The sequence below is a fragment of the Falco punctatus genome (assembly GCF_963210335.1).
Source record: "Falco punctatus genome assembly, chromosome: 1".
Taxonomy (NCBI): Eukaryota; Metazoa; Chordata; class Aves; order Falconiformes; family Falconidae; genus Falco; species Falco punctatus.
In genome coordinates this window covers 112916218-112935008 of record NC_137580.1, presented here as the reverse complement: position 1 = coordinate 112935008, position 18791 = coordinate 112916218, and the positions used below count along the sequence as shown (strand labels likewise).

At 46.2% G+C, this 18791-nt stretch overlaps 1 protein-coding gene across 7 annotated transcripts in view; it reads right to left on the bottom strand.

Annotated features, from left to right (window-relative positions):
• Positions 1–2117: 2117 nt before the first annotated feature.
• WSCD1 (WSC domain containing 1) overlaps positions 2118–18791 on the bottom strand; it is a 43216-nt gene continuing 26542 nt past the window's right edge. For all 7 annotated transcript variants that reach the window (XM_080397934.1, XM_080397936.1, XM_080397933.1 and 4 more), the window contains 7 exons: positions 18446–18560; positions 16498–16682; positions 13192–13313; positions 7053–7218; positions 5379–5543; positions 4472–4672; positions 2118–2544 (listed from right to left, as the gene is read on the bottom strand). In XM_080397934.1, coding sequence (XP_080254060.1) covers positions 2192–2544; positions 4472–4672; positions 5379–5543; positions 7053–7218; positions 13192–13313; positions 16498–16682; positions 18446–18560 — 1307 coding nt within the window. In that variant the 3' untranslated portion in view covers positions 2118–2191. The remainder of the gene's footprint in view (positions 2545–4471; positions 4673–5378; positions 5544–7052; positions 7219–13191; positions 13314–16497; positions 16683–18445; positions 18561–18791) is intronic.

The following is an 18791-nucleotide window of genomic DNA, read 5'->3' as shown; positions in this document are numbered from 1 at the left end:
TTGAGGCTAGTAGGGGACCTGTGGAGAGAGTATTAAAAGCAGACTAATGGGTACTGCAAGGTAGCAGTCCCAGGCAGAACAAGCCTGGGTGTCTGGCTTCTCCCCAGCAGGCGCTCTAATGGCCTGTGACTCCTGGATCCCCAGCCCAGGCTGTTGGGAACCCGTGCTCCTGCAGGGACACATGGCCGTGTGTGTGTGAGCTGTGCTTCCGTGTCCCAAGGAGGGCTGTGCAGGCACCACGGAGTCTGTGGCACATGGCATCATGCACACGGTGATGCCCACACATGCTCCCAGCAAACAGGAAGGCTCCAGCTCATTGAAACTGGGATCTGCTTATTCAAAGGCAAGGTACAGTGTAGTGTGTGTATTGTTTTAGAAATATGACTGGGTTTGTTATTTAAAGCAAGTAGTTTTTTTTAAATTCTTCCCACTTAATTTTATCTGGACTTGCAGCATCCTAACTCAGTTGCTTTTCTCCAAGCTATGCCACTTATGTAAACAAAATGAGATTTCAGCTTTCTTTGTGTGCCGGCTCAGTCGACCGCAATCCTGCATCTGTGGCCCCTGGGGCCTTTGCTGCCAGGGAAGGAACTTGGGACTGGAGATGGGTGCATGAGAGGCCCTCACCAGCCAGGTGGTCCTGAGCACAGGGACAAGCCGCGTGTGGAGCACAGACAGGGAGAGATTCAGGCCAAAATGTGCTCAATGTCCTGTATTTGTTTTAAAGCACCAATGATACACACGCAGAGGAAGTCCAGCTCCATTTATATAAACTTCTTGTTTTATTAAAACTAGGATTTTCACTCAAGTTTTTAAGGAATCCTTTATTTCTCATGGACAAAAGCATCTGGCAACAGGGCAGCCCCTTTGGCTGTGCAGTTTAACCATCTCTGGCAGCCCCTGCCTGCAGGCAGGACCAGGAGGCCAGCTGTCCCCACCACAGCATGCTCCCTCTGCACCACGCATGTGGGATGAAACAAACCACAGGGAACTGCAGTGAGTTAAAAGTAAAACACGCATCGCTGCTAGGGGTGGCTCCAGAGAGCAGCAATAAGTAACTTTTTTCAGGTTGGATTGCCTCTATCTTCCTCCAGGGATCGAGGTGAGGTGGGGTCCTGCTTGTGCTGGGGCTTGTGCCCTTTGCCCTTGCTCCCTGGGTGGCCTGGGCTCATGCCAGTGCTGCCTGGCCGTGGCTACTTCCAGCACCAAGTGTACCAAGCGTGGTGATGTTTGGCCCCAGTGTCTCTCTGGCCCCATTGTGACTCTCTGGGCACAGAGATGGAGGTGCAGAAACCAGTGCTGAGCCCCTGGCATGGGCAGCAGCCCCTCCTCTTCCACACCCCAACGGCCAGGCCTTGGGTTTGCTTGGTACTGGTGACACCCAGGGACTTCCACCTCTGGCTATGCTGAATTTCTGTTTTCTTCTATGGGTCCCCAGCTGTGCGCCTTGCTCTGGGGGGGATGCTATGGCCACCCACCTCCCTGTGAAACTTGTGTTGGCCCCAGGCTGTGCTGTTCCTGCAGGGAAGGCTGGGGTCGGTCCTGAAGTGCCTCTCTGCCTGGTATCCGGGGTGCCTTTGCCCACCGGTGCTTTTCTGCCCTGGCATCTCTGACAGTGCTGTGGCAGGTGGCCTGACTAGCAAACCGGGGAGAAGGAAGCTAGTGGGCTACACTAAGAAGAAAGCAACTGATTTTCGTAAACACTCAGACAAAAATTGATCAGTGTTAAGACCTTTTTTTTGTTGTTTTCTTTCCCTCTCCCTTTACGTACATCCATTTACAACACAGCTGCTATGAAAACCAAAGCAACCCCTGCAGGTCTGTGATGGCAGTGGGGGCGAGAAGTCAGGATGCCCGCCGCAGAAGCAGGGGTGCTCCGCTGGGAAGTTCTGAGCCGCTTGTGCAGGGAGGGGTACACACAGGTAGACACTAACAGCTTTTTGCCTTGGTTTATAACCCAATTTCCATCCTTCATTGCTTGCCTTCTGGAGCACTTAGTGCCCTGAAGAACACCCAAGAGTGGAGAGAATTTGCAATGCTCAGCAGACTCCACAAGTGTCTTTGCTTTAACTGCTATAAAGCTCTGGTAAAGCTCTGGTCTGTCTTTTTTTATGGTTTGGTTTGTTTTTTTTTTTTTTTTTTAAGAAAAAAAATATTTTCTTTTTAAACACAGCAGAGTGCTACCAGGCTATCATCTTGGCACGTACTCTCTGGGCAGCCCTGTGAAATTTCTTCCCCTCAGGGCTTCATCCACTGTCAGGATGTATCTGTTGATAAGATCTTTCATTTCCTGGGTGAATGGCTCAAAATCCTTTTGCTTCGCACCAGATCGCTTGAAATTCCCATCCCTGTTGTTCTCAACGCAGAGCAGTCGGTCCTCTGTCACTGTCATGTTCAGAAACTCCACCATTTCCTTCAGCTTGGGGATGAGGCTCTGCTTCAGGTCCTCGTAGTGGATGATGAGCAGGCGCTTCCCATACTTGAGCCAGTCCAGGACGTGGGAGGCCCACCAGGATGCATAGCTGTTCACGAAATCCGGCCACTCTAGATGACCAGAAAACCAGGAAAATGAGATAATGTTAACCACGCTGCATTTCAACAGTTACCCAAATGTTACCTTGTGCAACACGACTGGCATGGCTGGTCACAGCCTGATGCTGCTGGGTGGGCGTGCTCTGGAGGAGTGCAGCATGGCCGGCTGCTGGGGTATGGCAGCTCAGCTTTGCAGCTTCTGCCCTGCAGACAGATGATACTGAACCCCACTGCCCTCAGCCAGCTGGATGGCACAGGCTTCATGGCCCTTAACAGGGCTGGGAGTGCCACCGTGCTGCCGAGGGAGCCTCGGGGATGGACAGGGCACGGCAGCAGCCAGGTGGGCAGAGCTCCAACTTTGCTTACTGTCCCTTGTTCACAGGAGTTGAGCTCTCTGCATGTGTGCGGCTGGGGCACGATGAAACACCCCAGAGGAAGAGCTTGACTGAAAGCTGGTGGTGGGGCATGAGCAGGGAAGACAGCAGGTCCCGCTCAGATGGTGGCTTAACAATGCTTTGCCATGTAACTTCAAGCAGATTCTTTCACTTCCATGGTTTTCCTACCCTTTTATAACTCTATTTCAGATATAGACTGAGAAAGATAGGCTTATCTTTTAATATGTATGTAGGCAAATAATATATAATAATTCTATAGTAGTACATTAGATTTTTTGTAAAATGCAGCATCAAGACACTGATCTTGGCTGCAGCCCAAGGTATTCCTGACTTCCAAATCTGTCAAACAACCTATCTTTCTGCATGCTTACAAGTCTGCTTATGGGGAGACTGGATAAGGAAATAAGATTAATAGGGAAGATTCTTCTGTTCCTGGTACGTGTAAGGAATTTAAGGTCACCTGCTAGGATAACTGGGACAAAATTTACTGAATTATTTTCCTACCTTTGCCTTGGGCATTAATGACACTTCAATTTGTATTTGCTGTCTGTGATAATTTAATTTTCTGAGGGTCAGGATAGTCCCAGCTAAAGCTTTTGGGCTGGACAAAGAGCGTTTGTGGTTGAAAGGTAGCAGTTTGTAGTCTGCAGTACAGGAAAGCCATTCCCTCCAGACTTTTTTTCTTTAAGGACTATTTTGTCTGTTTTTTGATGAATAGGTCTTGAGTTGTAGCTGTTGAAAGGTGATACATGAACTTGGCCAAGAAATGTGCTGTGACAGAGGACAATTCCCCCCAGCCTCCCCCAGCTCTGTGCTGCGTGGTTTGCCAAGCCACAGCAGTAATGCCCAAAACATGCACGTGGAGAAATGCAAGCTGAATCTCTTCTGCTGCAGAGTCTGAATGCAGCAGTGTATTCAGCTGGGAAATTGTAGCCACACCATCCAGCTTGCCAGTCAAATGCATGAAGCGTGGCAGGTATATTTGGAGGCCTTTTCATGTGTTCAAGGAACACTGAATCTCAAGTCCCCTTATTGCTATTATCCTTATTTATCTGCAGTGCAGTAGCACCTGTGCAGGGCTGTAAAATTTCCTTCAGGAAATGTCATGCTCCATTGAATCCTCCAAATCTTAAATTGGATTTCTCACAGTTATTAAATGCTGCAGGGGCAAATTTTCTTCACCTCACATAGCTTGGCAAATGAGCTGTACACAGGGGTGTTGTACCTGGACATGTTTTCTCTGCCAAACAGTACAATGGCAGGAATGTTGCTGCGTGTCTGTGGCCACAGCACTGGTGTTGCGCTACCCTCCTTTCCATGGTGGTGGATGTATGGCAGGACCACAACTACTCCCAAAGAGCAGGTCTGAATGCTTTTGGGACTGACATTGGCTGCAGTGGAACTCAGGTCCCACTGAATTTGTTTTCAGTGCCCACTGGGGTCCCAGTGCATTCCCCCCTTGCCAGCATCCTGAGAGGATGGGTTTCAAACACTGTCCAAAGCAGCAGTGGGCACCCCTAGCCCATGCCAGGTTGGCACGTTACCTTTGCTCTTCCAGTTGCGGTCAGTGGCGTACCCCAGGTGCCCAGCGTATTTCCTGTTGAACTCTGCCATCAGTGACTTGTACGGGTTTCTTATCAACAGGATCGCCGAGTCAAACATTTCAATCTCTGTCTTGCCGCTTTCATGTGTTTTCACACAGATGGTCCTTCTGCTTCTCCAGTGATCTTTTTCTCCTTTAAAACCTGTTTTACAAGACAGAATTGTTGGCTTTGTTACTTGATTTCATATGTCTGTGCCTTTTCACACTCTCAGTAATTCCCTACAGTGGTGTAGAACTGTTGTGAAAGTACCAGTCACTTAAACCCATGACTGGAGTCCCAGCTGCTGAGCTGGGCTTGTGCTGGAAGCCAGGCTTTCCTCCACTGGGGAGGACTTTGTCAGCCCATCACTGCAAAAGGGTGTTTTTTCACAGTGCTGATGCTTGGTGCTTGCTAAATATCATAACCATTCAGGATAATGCCCTCCCAGAATAATTAGTAACGTTTAAAAATTTAACCCTAGTGTTTCATGTGCTGAGGCTCAAGGTTTAGTCAACTTTTTTTTAGTCAACTGGTCTTTTGGACTAGTCTTTTAGATGGGACCTGCACATGTGCATGTGAACCGCAGCACCAATGCAGATGACATGCAAATTTTGCAAATGGAGAGCCTGGCTGTTGTCTGCCTGTCGGTAGCTGCCTGACAGTAGCACTGCAGGCTCAGTGCAGCACTGGAGCAGTCCCTACTGCTGTCTGTGCTGCGTGAGACTACTCATTCCAGGCACGTGTTTAAATTTTACCAAAAGTGCTGACAGCGACAGCCTTTGCTGGCTCCAAGCAGAAGGGTGCCAGAGCAAGTAAGGCTGCATGCCTCAGAAGGGCTTTGCATGTCCCATTCCTCTGAATACAATACCTTTGTTGTAGAGGGCTCCATCAAAGTAATAGCTTCCCGTGTAGTATCCTGTGGCATGCTCTATCAAATGGCGAGCCCATGTATTCCCAGCCCCAGGAAAGCTCGACAAAGCAACAAACACTTTGGATTTGGTGGTTAAGAATTTCCTGTCTGTGCAGCGGGTGTCTGCGAGTACAGAAGATATTTCATTGTTAGTATTGTGGCTTTTTAATAATTTCACTGACAGCTCTTGATTACGGGGTTTATTGCTTCTTTCTTCTCTCTATTATGGATATAGGATATCAATTTGAGTCCAGTTGTGAGTCAGCTACTTCCAAAAATTAATTCAGCCATAAGGGCCCAAAGACATTATTCTCAGAAGAGGTTTTTGCTGGTTTTGTGTTGGGAAATGCTTTTTTGATAGAGCTACAACAAACTATTGTACTTGCTGGCAAGTTGTGATAATAGCCCTTTGATGTCTGTTTGCTAACGGTTATTTGCCTGGCAGGTTGGCTCTTCAATGAAACTGTAAAAGTGCCATTGCACCTGGAAATTGTGATTTTTATAATGCAGGAGAAACCCCTCCTACTGAAAGGAGCTGGTGTTCAGTTAAACCTCTGTGCTGCCATTCCTCTCCAAAGGGCCCAAGGCAGTGATGAGCCTGCATTGCGTTAATCTCCCATGGGGACTAGATACCTGGTTTCCATACATAATTTTGTAAATCCTAACCTTATTTCTTAGTGTGCTAATAAAAGCAACGATAGGATGAGAACTAATCTTGACCCTCTGTGATAATTCAACAAGAAGCCAGGAAATAATTTATCAATTACTCTTCATTCTTCAAAGCAGCCTCTAGCTGAAGCCATGGCTAGGAAGTGCCAGCAGAGCCCAGTGAAGGCTGTCCTCTGCCACTGCTGATCCACACAGGTGTGGGAAGTACTAGCAATTTCATGAAAGCAAGCGTTCTTCTTGTGTGATCTTCTCATGTCCTGGTGTCTGCAGTCTACCTCTGAACTGGGAAATGAAGGGGAGAAAAAAAAGGGTATGGGGGGTGGGGAAGCCTGGCACCAGTCCAGAAAAAGCACTTAATTTTTTTAATTTTAAGCTTGCGAGAAGTTTCAGTGAACTTAGTGCAAATCATTGCATGGATAAAGTTGCCAGTATCCCATAAATGGTTTAGTGGATTGGAGCCTTACTCTCTGCTTTATTTTCCGGCTTTGAAACATATATGCAGATGAATATTTTAGAGGAAGATAGGTAGAGCAAAATTAAGAGTCTGCAGAGCTGTCTCGGTGGCTGTGTAACATGGGGGCTGGGTGTGCGTTTAATGAGCAGGACTGGAACCAGAGCATGGGGTCCTTGTCCACAGCTGCCCAGGGTGCTGCATGGCTTGGGGTATGCCTTCCCAGGCTCTGCCTTGTTCTCTCAATCTGCAAAATAATTAAGTTTTTCAGGGTGGCGGAAAGCTGTGCTGCTTAAGGAGAGCCTGGAAAAATGTATATTGAAAAGTGAGGTTGCAGGTGGGGTGATTTAGGTAAGAGTGGTTTCCTAAATTCCTGCCTGTATTGTGATACCAGCCACTGTGGCTAAGACTGCTGTAAACTGGATCACCTCTACCCTCTGCAGAAAGGGCACAAGGGCTCTTTCTAGCATTGGTGGCTCTGGCCCTGGCATAATGAGGCCTGGAGCTTGTACCTTGCACTGGTGTCTGGTAAACTAGGCAGTATTTTCCCTCGGCAACACTGCTGGTGTTGTGCATGCCATTGCAGAGCAGCCCGTCTGCGCCGTTGTGCAAGGAGAAGCGCCCAGTGGGGTAGCCGCAGTAGCACTCCCGCCCTCGGATGACTGCCAAGGGGAACTCCTACGAAAGAGAGAAAATAGATCAGTGCGTAAATGCCATGGCATTAACAGCCTGTGGGGAATGCTGCTGCTATACAAAGAAAAATAAATCTTTGCAAGGCCACTGTCAAGATCAAAGCAGTGTTTGATATATCATTGTAAAGCTTATGCTTCTTATACTACTGTCTTTCATATTGCAATTTCTTAAAAGTGGTTTTCAGACACAAACCTCGTAAAGCTTGAAAATTCACAATATTCTGTTTTTTTATTATTCATAAAAAATACTTTTATAATATTCCTGCAGCACCTAGTACAAAATTCCACCTGCAAAATATCAGTGTAGAAAAAGTTGTTCTCATTTGCCCCCAAATAAGGATTTTGAATTGGATCATCTATTAAACTTCCATTTATATTCCCCCAAACAGAGAAGTCAGCTCTTAAAATTTGTTGTTTGTTTGTTTTTTTTTTATTTTACCAGTTTGTGGAGAGGAAACTTGCCTTTAAACTTAAAAAATTGAAGGGAAGAGGGAAATCTAGATCTGCTAACTGCTGCAATCATGCTTAAAAATAGAGAAAAAAAATGTCAAGCCATAAAAAACCCCCCATATGTATCTTATTGTGACTTCTTTACAGTTTGCAAGAAACAAATGTGTAGAAGGACTGATGTAGAATTTGAGAGCTACTGTGTATATCTTTGAAAAAAAAATTAGAAATATGATATCAAGTAATTTTTGGCACATCTATTCAGAGGGGCTGTGCTGACTGTGAAGGAGGGGCTGCTCCAGAAAAAGCAGAGGGGGCCTGCAGTGCCTGAGCACAGCCATACCTGACGCTGGTGTAAGCAAAGGGCAGGCACAGCTCTGCCTGCATGCAGGGCTAGCTCTGCTGGCGCCTGGGCTCTGTCTTCAGGCACAGACACTTCTTGTTTTATGTAACTTGCTTTGAGATAGGGAAACTTCATTGGGAAATCCAGACTGACCACTGCAAGTGACAGGTATCTCAGCAGAGTGTAAAATGTGCAACTGCAAGAAAGTTATAGGTAGCATTAATTGCAAGGAAGTAATTCCCAAGGGAAATTTTTGGCTGTAAGAAACTTATTTAGAATGGATTTGATGAGAAGTAATTCAGGTTTTGGTGTACCAGTCTTACCCAAACAGGTAACAGGCTGCAAAGCAGCATTGCTGTGTGGCGGCAGAGCAGCGAGGCTGGGCTAATGTTCATGAGAATTAATAGAAGTTTGAGGGAAACATGTTAATTATTTGCTGAAGAAATTTGCAGTTGCTAATGTGCTCAGAGGAAAAGTGTGCTTGCTACCTTGCTGAAACTGGCTCTAAAATTCATTTTTTCTTCTTTACCGGGAGAGCTTGGGTTTCTGAAGTACTTGATGCCTCACCCAGTGGCCGGGGTGCGCTGGCATGCAGGGACTGGCTCGATGCAGCTACAGAATGGCTAAAAGCTATTCAGGGGTTATTTGAGCACATAGCATTCAATTCCACCTGTTCTGTAGCAACACTTTTTGCCTTTTGAAAGTCTTTTGGAGTCTGGGAGTGCGTGGCAGGACTGCTGAGCAGCTTATCTCTCACTCTTCCCCACGTGTTCATCCTCTGATAAAGAGTCAAATACAACACATGTGCCATCTCTGGCCAAACAGCCAACATTTGCTTAGCAAATGAGATATGACATTGTCAAAAACTATTTACAGATTGGATCCAAGGGTGAAACAGTTCTGGTTTTGCCTGCAAACAGTAATTTTCCCCTTACAATGAAGCAGTGTTTCTCAGTTTAAGAAATTAGTAAGTGTCCCGGTGCTCAAATGCAGCCTAGAATAAAAATTTATGTTGTACCATGCACCAAGTGGCACCTGCAAGCAACAGACTTTTTCTGAAAGGCTGGAGGTTTTGCGAAGAGACCTAAGCAGGCACTTCTCGGTACTTCTGTGTCTGCAGAAGCGCTGGTCGTTGTGGTGCTGTTCTGCAGCCACCCCGCACATGGAGCAGGGTAATGGTGGTGTCCAGTGCCCAGCCTGTCGGTGGCAGGGCACTCGGGCTGACCCTCACCTCTGCAGCCTTCCTGCTGCTTGGGTAGCCAGGGGCTGGAGGAGCGGGGAAACAGGGAGTGAGCTTCACAAGTGAAAGTTTCAAAGTTTCAGCAATGGCAGCACATGCATCCAAAGAAGCATGACAGTAGTTCTGGGAATCACAGCAGGATCCCCAGCGTCAGCAAAGCGCTGTCATCGGTTGGCTGATTATTTGGACTGTCTACCTGATGCAGCGCACAAAGTGATTGCAAAGTAACATCATTCAGTCTTGCCTTCCCATCAGTATTTAATCAAAACAACAAACCATCCACTTTGCTCACCTGGGTATTTATGTATGCCCAAACTATGGTTATGGCTTTAAGCAACCATGTAACTTTTAAGTGCAGGACTAGTCCTCAAGTTCAATGCACATAGATCTGTGATGCTTCAATTAAACACAAGTGTATTGCCAGAGAAGTCTGCGGGTCTGTGAATAAGGATTTTTCTGGATGGAGCTTTAGAGCATGCATTGATAGGTTCAAGTGTCCATTATGCAAGCTGTAACTCAGAGATGATGTCAATGGCACTATTTACATAAGAATTTGTGAGATGGAGTCTTAACAGGTAGTTTAAATGCTGTAAGGAAAACAGACGTTCTCCAGTAGCAGCACAGATGATGTGATGATTCAGTCAGTGATTTTTACCAGATTGTATCCAAATAATTATGAATATGTTAAAAATAATACACTTATCTGGTTCTACTCTGATTACTCTGCTAAGTTCCTTTTCCAACTACCTGTACTAACTCTCCTGGTGCAACTAAACATTTTCTCACAATCTACCAAAAGGAAGAAAAGATGGGCGTTGACCATGGAAGGAAATTTCTCTCTCAAGTAAAAATGGTGAGTTTGGTTTATTTAAAAATGGGCATGTTCATTTTGCAGCAAACCTAGAAGTTGTTCTTCAAGTTTTTGTTGGACCAGATGTGCTGAGAGCAAAGAATAAATACCATAATGCCAATCATGCCTGTGCATAAAAATTGTGACTTGTTTTACACTGTGATCTGTTGAGGCCAGGGGACAGTTTCTCAGTGCACTGTTAAGCCCAGTGTGACCATGATTTGAAATACTGCTGTCTCACTGCTGCAATAAAAGCAGCGAGGCTGTGATTATCTGTGCCAGCTGAGGTTCTGGCCTACTTATCTTTGTTTTATTGTTTAACAAACAAACAAACAAAATATCTAAATGAAGCTATGGAAAAACACTGTATGAATTCTACAGTGGAATTTGGATCAAAATCTCAGGACTGTCTTGTTTATGGGTAAGTAATAGCATGTAGCTACCTCTGGAATCCAAAATAGCATGTCTGCTTTTGAAGGTAGGAGATTGCTGTATTCTGTGTATTGTTTTGTAAAGCAAAGAAAGAGCACCTTAGAGTTGGTAATGTTCAAGTGTGCAAACTTACTGGCGTGGCTTTTGGATGCATTGAGATACTGAGGTTCTCTCCTGAAGTCTTAAGTGTTCTTCCATATTTTATTCCTATCATCATGTATAACTGCATACAACAGCTGAGTGGTAAAAGGACTGTTTATTAAAAAATATAAATTCAAGTAGAGATGGCTCATTTAGTATGCAGGTTGGCTTACAAAAAGGCATAAATGAAAATTATGGCTACTGGCCAAGGGACCTAGCACAGAAACACATTCATGGATCTGTGTTATGGGGTGATAATGGGTTGCTATTAAGCCATGTCATCACCCTGTTAATTAAGAAAGAAATATATAATTAAGGGTATTTAGCAGGTTTCATCTGAAGTTGTTACCTCAGTTTCATGTCTCAGATGCTTCTAAGGGCTAGAGCTTCCATTTCAGCTGCACAAATCAATTTGCAAGGCTAACAAATAAATATGGTGTGCCTCAATTTGCTTTTCTTTTATGTCCCAAAGAATAAAAGACTTAGTCATGTGTTTAAGCATCCAACTAGTTCCATTTAAAAGCCCCCTAGCTTTTTCAGGATACATAGAAATTGGTGGGATAATTCCTTTCAGCACAACAGGCTGGATTAGAACAGCAGTGCTTTCCTGATTTCAGGGAGCTGGGTACGTTGCTATCAGCTAGGAAATAGTCCGTCTTTCTTTGAAAGGAAAGGAACCACAGTCAGGATAAACATTTCTGGTGTCATAATAGGACTTGTTTTGGTATCTATAGAGTTCAAGCACAAATCAATGTGTAACAATTTGACTTGTGGATATCCAACTGCTGCTGCTTAAGTGGAGGGAGACCTTGCCAGTCTTTGTAGGTGATACTCTCTAACAGTCACTTTCCAAAGAATATCCTAGTGCCTAGCAGAACTAAAGGCTGGGAGGGGTGATAAACACGGTAAACTGACACAGAAAGATCAAGATCTTTTCTTCCACCGTTAAACAATTGGTTAATGGCAGAGCTTGGAAAGAATTGGTGATGAAGTCCTGCTTTACTGAACATTTATGTGCATAGGGGATTGTGACAGTGTGTTTGTATGCACATTTGTAAAGTACCATATAGGGTATATGGGTGATTCACTGCAATTGGGTGCATAGAGTTAATTCCATGATGCATTCTTAAAACACTGATGAGCTGGTATAGAGGATATGTTGACTGGGAAAAGCTTTCCCACTTTACCTAGTAATTAAGAGGATTTGTTGTTTGTGCCTGAATAGTTTTAATCAATTTTGTGATGCTAGAAGACAAAGTAATTGAATGTTCAGTTTAGTGCATGAGACTGAATGTTGCTGCAGGCTAAATCTGACCAGGGCAGTGAACCCTCCTCTGTACAAAAAGATAAGGCCCATTGGGGTGGGGCGGAAGGTAAGGGAATCAACTGCAGCAACAGTCACTGAAGAGTGTGCCCTGGGCCAAACATTCCCTCCCATGAGGATACCCAAGTCCATCAAAGTCAGACTCCTTCAGTTCTTACATCCATGGTCTTACTCTTCGATAAGTGTGGAGAACAAGCAAAGGTGATGCTTCAGGCCAAGAGTGTGCACAAAGGCAGCAAATGTTAGGATGCCCCTTCTTACCTTCTATTCAAAATCCAATAAGCACACAACTGACCATATTCATAGCTTTCTTGTAGTCTTATATATCAATATGAAGTTCTACAATTATTCCATTTTAAATTAAAATTAATTAGATTTAAATTACATAGGTTATAGTGAAAGTGTTATAAATTCTTCTGGTGTGGAAAGAGACACATTTGTATAAAAGTACCAGGAAAGTCCACCTGCTTTCAGTGTACTTATCTGCTAAAATTTTTCTCTGGCAGCTTTTTTTTTTTAATCTATTTAAGATTGTATCACGTTCCTAGCCAACACAGTTACACACTGATGTAAAAATTGTGTGTAGATAGCTCAGCATCCTTTTGCTTGCTACGGCAATGCTTGGTGCTGTGCTGTCAAGGAGCCCGAGACCAAAAGAACCACCTTGGAGGGGCTGCACAGAGTGGAGGGCACTGGGAATTGCTTCTCCCTACCCTGCCCACACATGGCTCCCCAAGAGCTCACTGGGGACCAGCTCCCCAGAGGGCACTGGAGCTATGTTTTGGGTGCTGTCAGTCTACATCCACCCTTGGCAGTGTGCCTCCCCATGAGCCGCAGCCACCAAGACCTGCCTGGGGTCAGATCTGGCTCTGGTTTGGTTTGAATGTAACATGGAAATGGTATTGATTTCTTTATGGTCAATACTCGTCACTTAGAATGGTTTGGGGTTTTTTTGTGCATCGTATTTAGTGGCATCACTCTGATGGCTTTCCCTCCCGCCAGCCACATTCCAGAGAGGGGGTTTGGACCAGATGCATCGCTGTGTATTTACTGAGTTTTGTCCTTCAGTAACTCATTTACAAATTCAAAGCTCTGAGGCACTAATCTCCGCTATTCCCTTAATAGATTAAAATTTAAAATAACAAAAAAGAAGAAAGGATGTGAAATGAGAACTGTTCTTACTTTCTTGGAGCAAAATTCAGAGCACATCTCCACCGTCAAATTGGGCTGTATCAAAGAGGCTGGAAAGGTGTCTGTTAAATTTTCTGGAGCTCTAAAACATCCTCGATAGATAACATTCCTCCCTGCAGGGATATGAAATAGGTTTCTCTTGAGAAAACAATGTCCATAGTATCCTGCCTCTTTCACAAAGAACAATACTAGGTTCAGAAGCTGAAAATAATAGAATAAATTTTATATTCCAAATGCTGTAGAAATAAGAGAAACCATGATATACACTAGAAAAATGTTTTGCAAATCCTGTGGTATTGAGGGGAGCCCATGCCTTTACCTTTGTACAAACCACTGAAAGTAGGGCTGCAGCAAAGAGTTTAGATTAAATTCCACCAGTGGAGGGCATTGCTATTGTTTGCAAGTCCCAGGTTTCTTTTGAAGACATGCTTTCCCCTGAAAGACTTAAAAGCCCCGATAAAAATCTACAAAGCTTCCCATGATCTGCACTGGAAAAGGAAAGGAATTTAAATGAATCCTGAAGGCCCCCACAGGGATCCACCTTCCTGCACATCTGCTGAGTCGCTGAACTATCCCTCTCCTCTTCCCCTTTGCTTTCTTTTCAGGCCAAGGGAGTTTGTTGCAGCCTTCGAAATCTAAACTAGCCTTTTGTAAGCTGTTCAGGGAGAACAGCTTTCTTCAAGTCTTTAGCATCAGCCTCTGGTCTGACCTGCTCCTGTATAAATGCCACAGAGCTTGGCAGAACTGTTGGGTTTTTTTGCATCACTGTGATTGAAGTCAGGATTTGGCCCGAATACTTGTTACAAGCAGCAATACAATTTTCCCTCCTGCTTAAGAGAGAAATGTCCCCTGTCAGAGCCAAACGAAAACCACAAAGCTGTCATGGAAACTCATTAACCCAGGTGAAGCCATGCATTTGCACAGATGAACTAATGGTAATGAAGAAAATAACGGTGTGGCTGGTTAGAAAAGAAAAAGGTCTGCACGTTGTATGACACTTCTGTAATTCTTAGGATTTTGTGGGCTTTACAAAGGTGAAAAACGCCTTTACTTCATTGCTCTGTACTAACTCTCTATTGGCAGAATTTGCCTAGCATGACTCAATAAGGGAGAAACGTGGATTTGGGAATGAGTTTGGGTCTTCTGAGTCCTGGTCCATACCGACTGGCTACCTTAAACAATACTCACCGGAACTGATGTGGGAAATGTGTTGGATGACAGGAGAGATGCAGTGCTGTTTTGAAGGAAAAATTTGGTTCTGCATGAATTTCCTGGCAGGAGGACCCAGATTCTCCAGCATGAACCAAGAGCAATCTAAGGAGAAGCTGCTTAAATGTTTTCTAATAACTGTTTCTAATAACCAGTTACTAGCAACAGTGCTGTATCTTTGGAATCACTTAGGAGATGTGGAAATAAAATAACTCTATGCAAGTTAGGGGGAAACAGGAGTCTCCCCGGGACCAGATCACTACAAGCGTGGCACCAAAGAACAAAGGAACAGAAAGTTTTTGGCTTCTCAGGATGCTCTTGAAAGACTTCTATTAAATTTCACACTAGTATTTAATTCCTGAAACAAAGTGTTTATGAACATGTTTGGAGTTGTCTCAGTGAGTCAGGAAGAAAGCTTGAACTGCCCACACCAGCACTTTGGGAGGGAGGTGCATTCACAGAGAACCTGCTGATCACACTGGAAGTGTGCTGTTTTACAGCATCTGCCTGCTCTCTGGGGAAGGATGGCTGAATCCTGCCCCAGGGAACACTGCACTCTGTGCTGCAGTGATTCCTGGGCTGCAGTAGCTGCAGGCTTGGAGCTTCATTGTGTTCAATGTGATGTGGGGACACGAGTCCCGCAGTACAGGAGCTGCGCAGCTTGTGGTGCCTGGGGAGCTAGGGTGGGAAGGGGGAGGCGAGGGACCGGGAGAGGAGCTAGAAACCCCTGTGTCTGGGAAGGATTAAATGAAGATGCCACTGGATCTGCTCTGCCTAAGTAGAAGCCTTATGCAAGATCTGTTCTCTATATTGCATAGAGTAAATCACGGATGCCGTTCACAATTTCAGAGTTACTTTCCAATATACTTCTTCATCGTGATTAATACTTGTATTGGCCCTTCAGCTAGTTTGTGTCGGTGGGGTTCTTCAAACAGTCAAATATTAGGTATAACTAAGGGCAAACAAAATACAAATCTAGCTCCAGGCTAGACTAATTTGATTACTAATTCATTAACACTTAAGAAAAAAAATAAGTGCCGCCTTTTCCTGTGAAATATTCATATATATCTTATGCTGAAGATTTGAACAGTGATGCATGTCCTGGGAAACCTGCCAATGTGCCTGTCAGCCTGACACTAGCAATTTGGGTCTATGTACCTTTGATATATAATTTATATGTAGCTGGGTGGATTATTGTACAAACCTTGACTTGTCTTTAAGAAGAAATGAAGTACCGTCAATACTGGCACAACCTAAGGTCTTGGTGCTTCTTCTCATCAAATAACATCCGTAAGGTCTTGTGAGCTTGCCAAAGGGAAAGACTGCTCAGCTGTTTAGATATTTTATGTGCTTGGTGTTGCCCCAAAGCTTTATCTATTGTATTTCCCATGGTAGTTAATTGAATGACAAGTAGAGCAAGTGCTGTCCTCTAAAGCTGAAACAAAAATCCCAACTGCCACTAGAACAGAAGTCCTTGGACGAGCAAAACTCTGGTTTCATTTCTCTCACTTAGGAAGGAGATTGGTATGCCTCTCTCTCTCTCTGGTCTCTACTTATTCTTCTGCTGCAGTCACATAGCACTTACTTCGTTTAGGATCATTTCTGAGCTTAGGGTGGCATTGGTATGGGTGTTTTTCTGCCCTTCTGTTATAAGGCACCCACTTCCAGGGTTGTTTCTTAAACACCTGTGGGCTTGTCCCTCTGCAGTGGATGCGAAAGGGAGTAGTTTCTCAGCTGAAACTGTGCTGCTGTTCCAGTTGCTCAGCACTGTGTTCTGTTTCTTCCCCAGTGATGCTAAATTCCCACGTGGCAGCCCAGAGGCAGCCGCGCCAGGCACATCTCGCCACTCCGAGGCAGTGAGCAGAGCTGCTATTTTGGGGAGGGAACCAGGGACCGGACCAGCAGCAAATGGACACAGTGCCCCATGGGCACATTTGTCCTTTGCTGTTTCAAACTCTGGTGACAAATGGAGCGAGACGAGCAGTGGAGACAGCCCACGTGCTCAGCCCGGCTGTGGCATCAACCCCGTGGGGCGAGCGTTCCTCCTGGGGAGAGCGGCTGCCTCTCTCCGGTCGCACACCCACTTACGTCGTCTTGCTCCTGCACGAAGCTCCTCCACCTTGTAGACAGAGAGCCGGTTCACCCCTCCGCAGACGGAGCCCTTCTCCCCCTTGCACTCGTTGTTGCACTCCTCGGGCTTCGAGGCGGTCACTGGGAGCTTGTTCCCGCAGTAGCACTCTGCTCCGTACGCCAGGCCTGCATAGGTGTAAGCCCTGTGGGGAACAAAACCAGGCACTGTTGGGACAGGCACCCCATCTAATCCTGAGTTTATACCTAATGAGGGCAGGAGCCTGACCTGGCCTATGGTGTACGCTTCTGCTGCCCTGCTGCAGAGAGGCAGCTGGCCGCGGGGACCAGCGCAGCCTCCTTGAGGCAGGCAGCCACCGCGTCCCACAGGCAGTGGCAGGGAGCAGTGGTGGTCAGGGTCGGCCTGTCGCAGCCTGCCTGGGCCCAGGGCGCTCATCAGGAGGGCGAAGCAGGCTTTGTGTCCCGACACAGGTGTCTGAGCGATAGCCCTGTCCCCAGCTGTACGGACGTGCCTGTGCCATCCCGCGGGAGCTGGGCCTGCACCCCCCCGGCACCACGGATTTGCTAGCCTCGCCGCTGGGAGTGACATTGGCTCCCGCCAAAGCTACCACCAGGTTTTGACCAGAAATGTTTAGAGCAGTTTAGAGTGACAGAAGAAAAGCCCCTTTCAGAGGTTCTGTCAACTGGCACTTAAAGTTGAGCATTTTGGATCCAGTCAGGCAATTTTTAGATGCTCAGACCAAGGCAAGGCTGTTGCTGGAACAGCAGGCGCAGGGCTCGCTGCCTCTCCCGAGGTGCCCGAGCCAGCGCTTGCTTCCCACCACCGCTCCGGCTCCAGGAGCTGTCACCGCAGGCTGCCAGCGCCTCCTATGCTGTGTGAAAGTGCTGTCTGGTCTGGGTGGGCTTGTGGCACAGGAGACGGCGCTTGCAAGGAGGTGGCAGCCTGCCATCACAGAGGCACAGACTCCTGGGTCCCCTTTGCAGGGTGAAGCACTCCCTTGGGCCTCTCATGCCAAAGGCGACCGCATGTCCTGCCCATGCACGGCGCATGAGGGTCCCTGTGGCCAGGCCCACAGCTGAGCCTTCTGGCTGCACCAAGCCAGGGCTGGGTCTGTGTCTCCAAAAAGCATCTCATGCAGCCTGACGGTCTCTCCGTCTGAGAGTACTGTTTCCTTCGCCCAAGGGACAGCTTTGTCTGGAGCATCTCTGTGTGGCTGCAGGGGACTGGGCTGGAACAGGGATATAAAAGCCAGCAAGATGGGGTTAAGCTGCAGTTCAGGCACTCCTAAAGTGACGGGCTCCACTTGCACCACATTGCCCTACAGACCAAGGGAAGAAGATTTCACAGGAATAGCTCTAAATTGCATTGTTTCTTCTGCTTTCCCTTATGCTTGGGAGCAATGGGTAGTCTTTTTCATAAATATTTTTATATAGTCGTGTCCCAGATACTAACGATTGTCTCTGGTCTGCATCCTGCCTTGGCTGACCAGGGCAGGCGGAGCGGTGGCAGGAACTGTGCCTGCCTGTTTCCTGATGACTGGCAGCTCCCCAGCCTGTGCTGGGAATGGCTCCACTCCTTCCTGTGCACCTGGTCATCTTGCTCTCTCCTGTTCCTGGGAGTGTTAGTTTGTTCATAGTTTTTCCAGTATTATGAAAGATTCCGGTTACAGGGCAATATATAACAAAGACTATCTAACAAACCAGTAACTTTTGACCAGTACAACAGAAAATATATTGTAAGTAGCCATGCTATAATAAAAGAGAATAGGCAGCAGTGAGATAGTCTACTTTAAGCAAAGTAGCAGAGCTACGCCACGCCTGAAGGTATGAGATAATCACAGTTTTCACAGATGCTATGTGTTTAACATATGCATGTTTTTCCCATTTCAAATTCAGTTCCACATAGTGTCAGAAAAGAGAAAACTTGCAGTGAAAAAATACCACTCACCTCTCAGCGCAAGCTTCCTGACAGTGAGATACTGTCATTTTTCTTAAGTCATAAAACACAGCTCCCTTCAGTGTCCTCTCCCTCGAGTCATCACTGAAGCATCCCATGTAGGTGCCTGTGTACATGCAAGACCAGAGTTAGGCAATGTGCATGGGATGGAGATGGGGGAGAGGGCGGGGGGGAAACATTCAGCGGCAATCCAGTGGCAAAAGCGGCACAAGCTGTCTGGAGTCCTGCCTGCTCTGCAGACCTGTCCACTGGTACTGAACCATGGTAGGTGTTATTGAAGGGGGGAGCTCGAATGCCCAATGGAAATGAGCAGAAGGGACTTCTTCCTCGCCTGGGT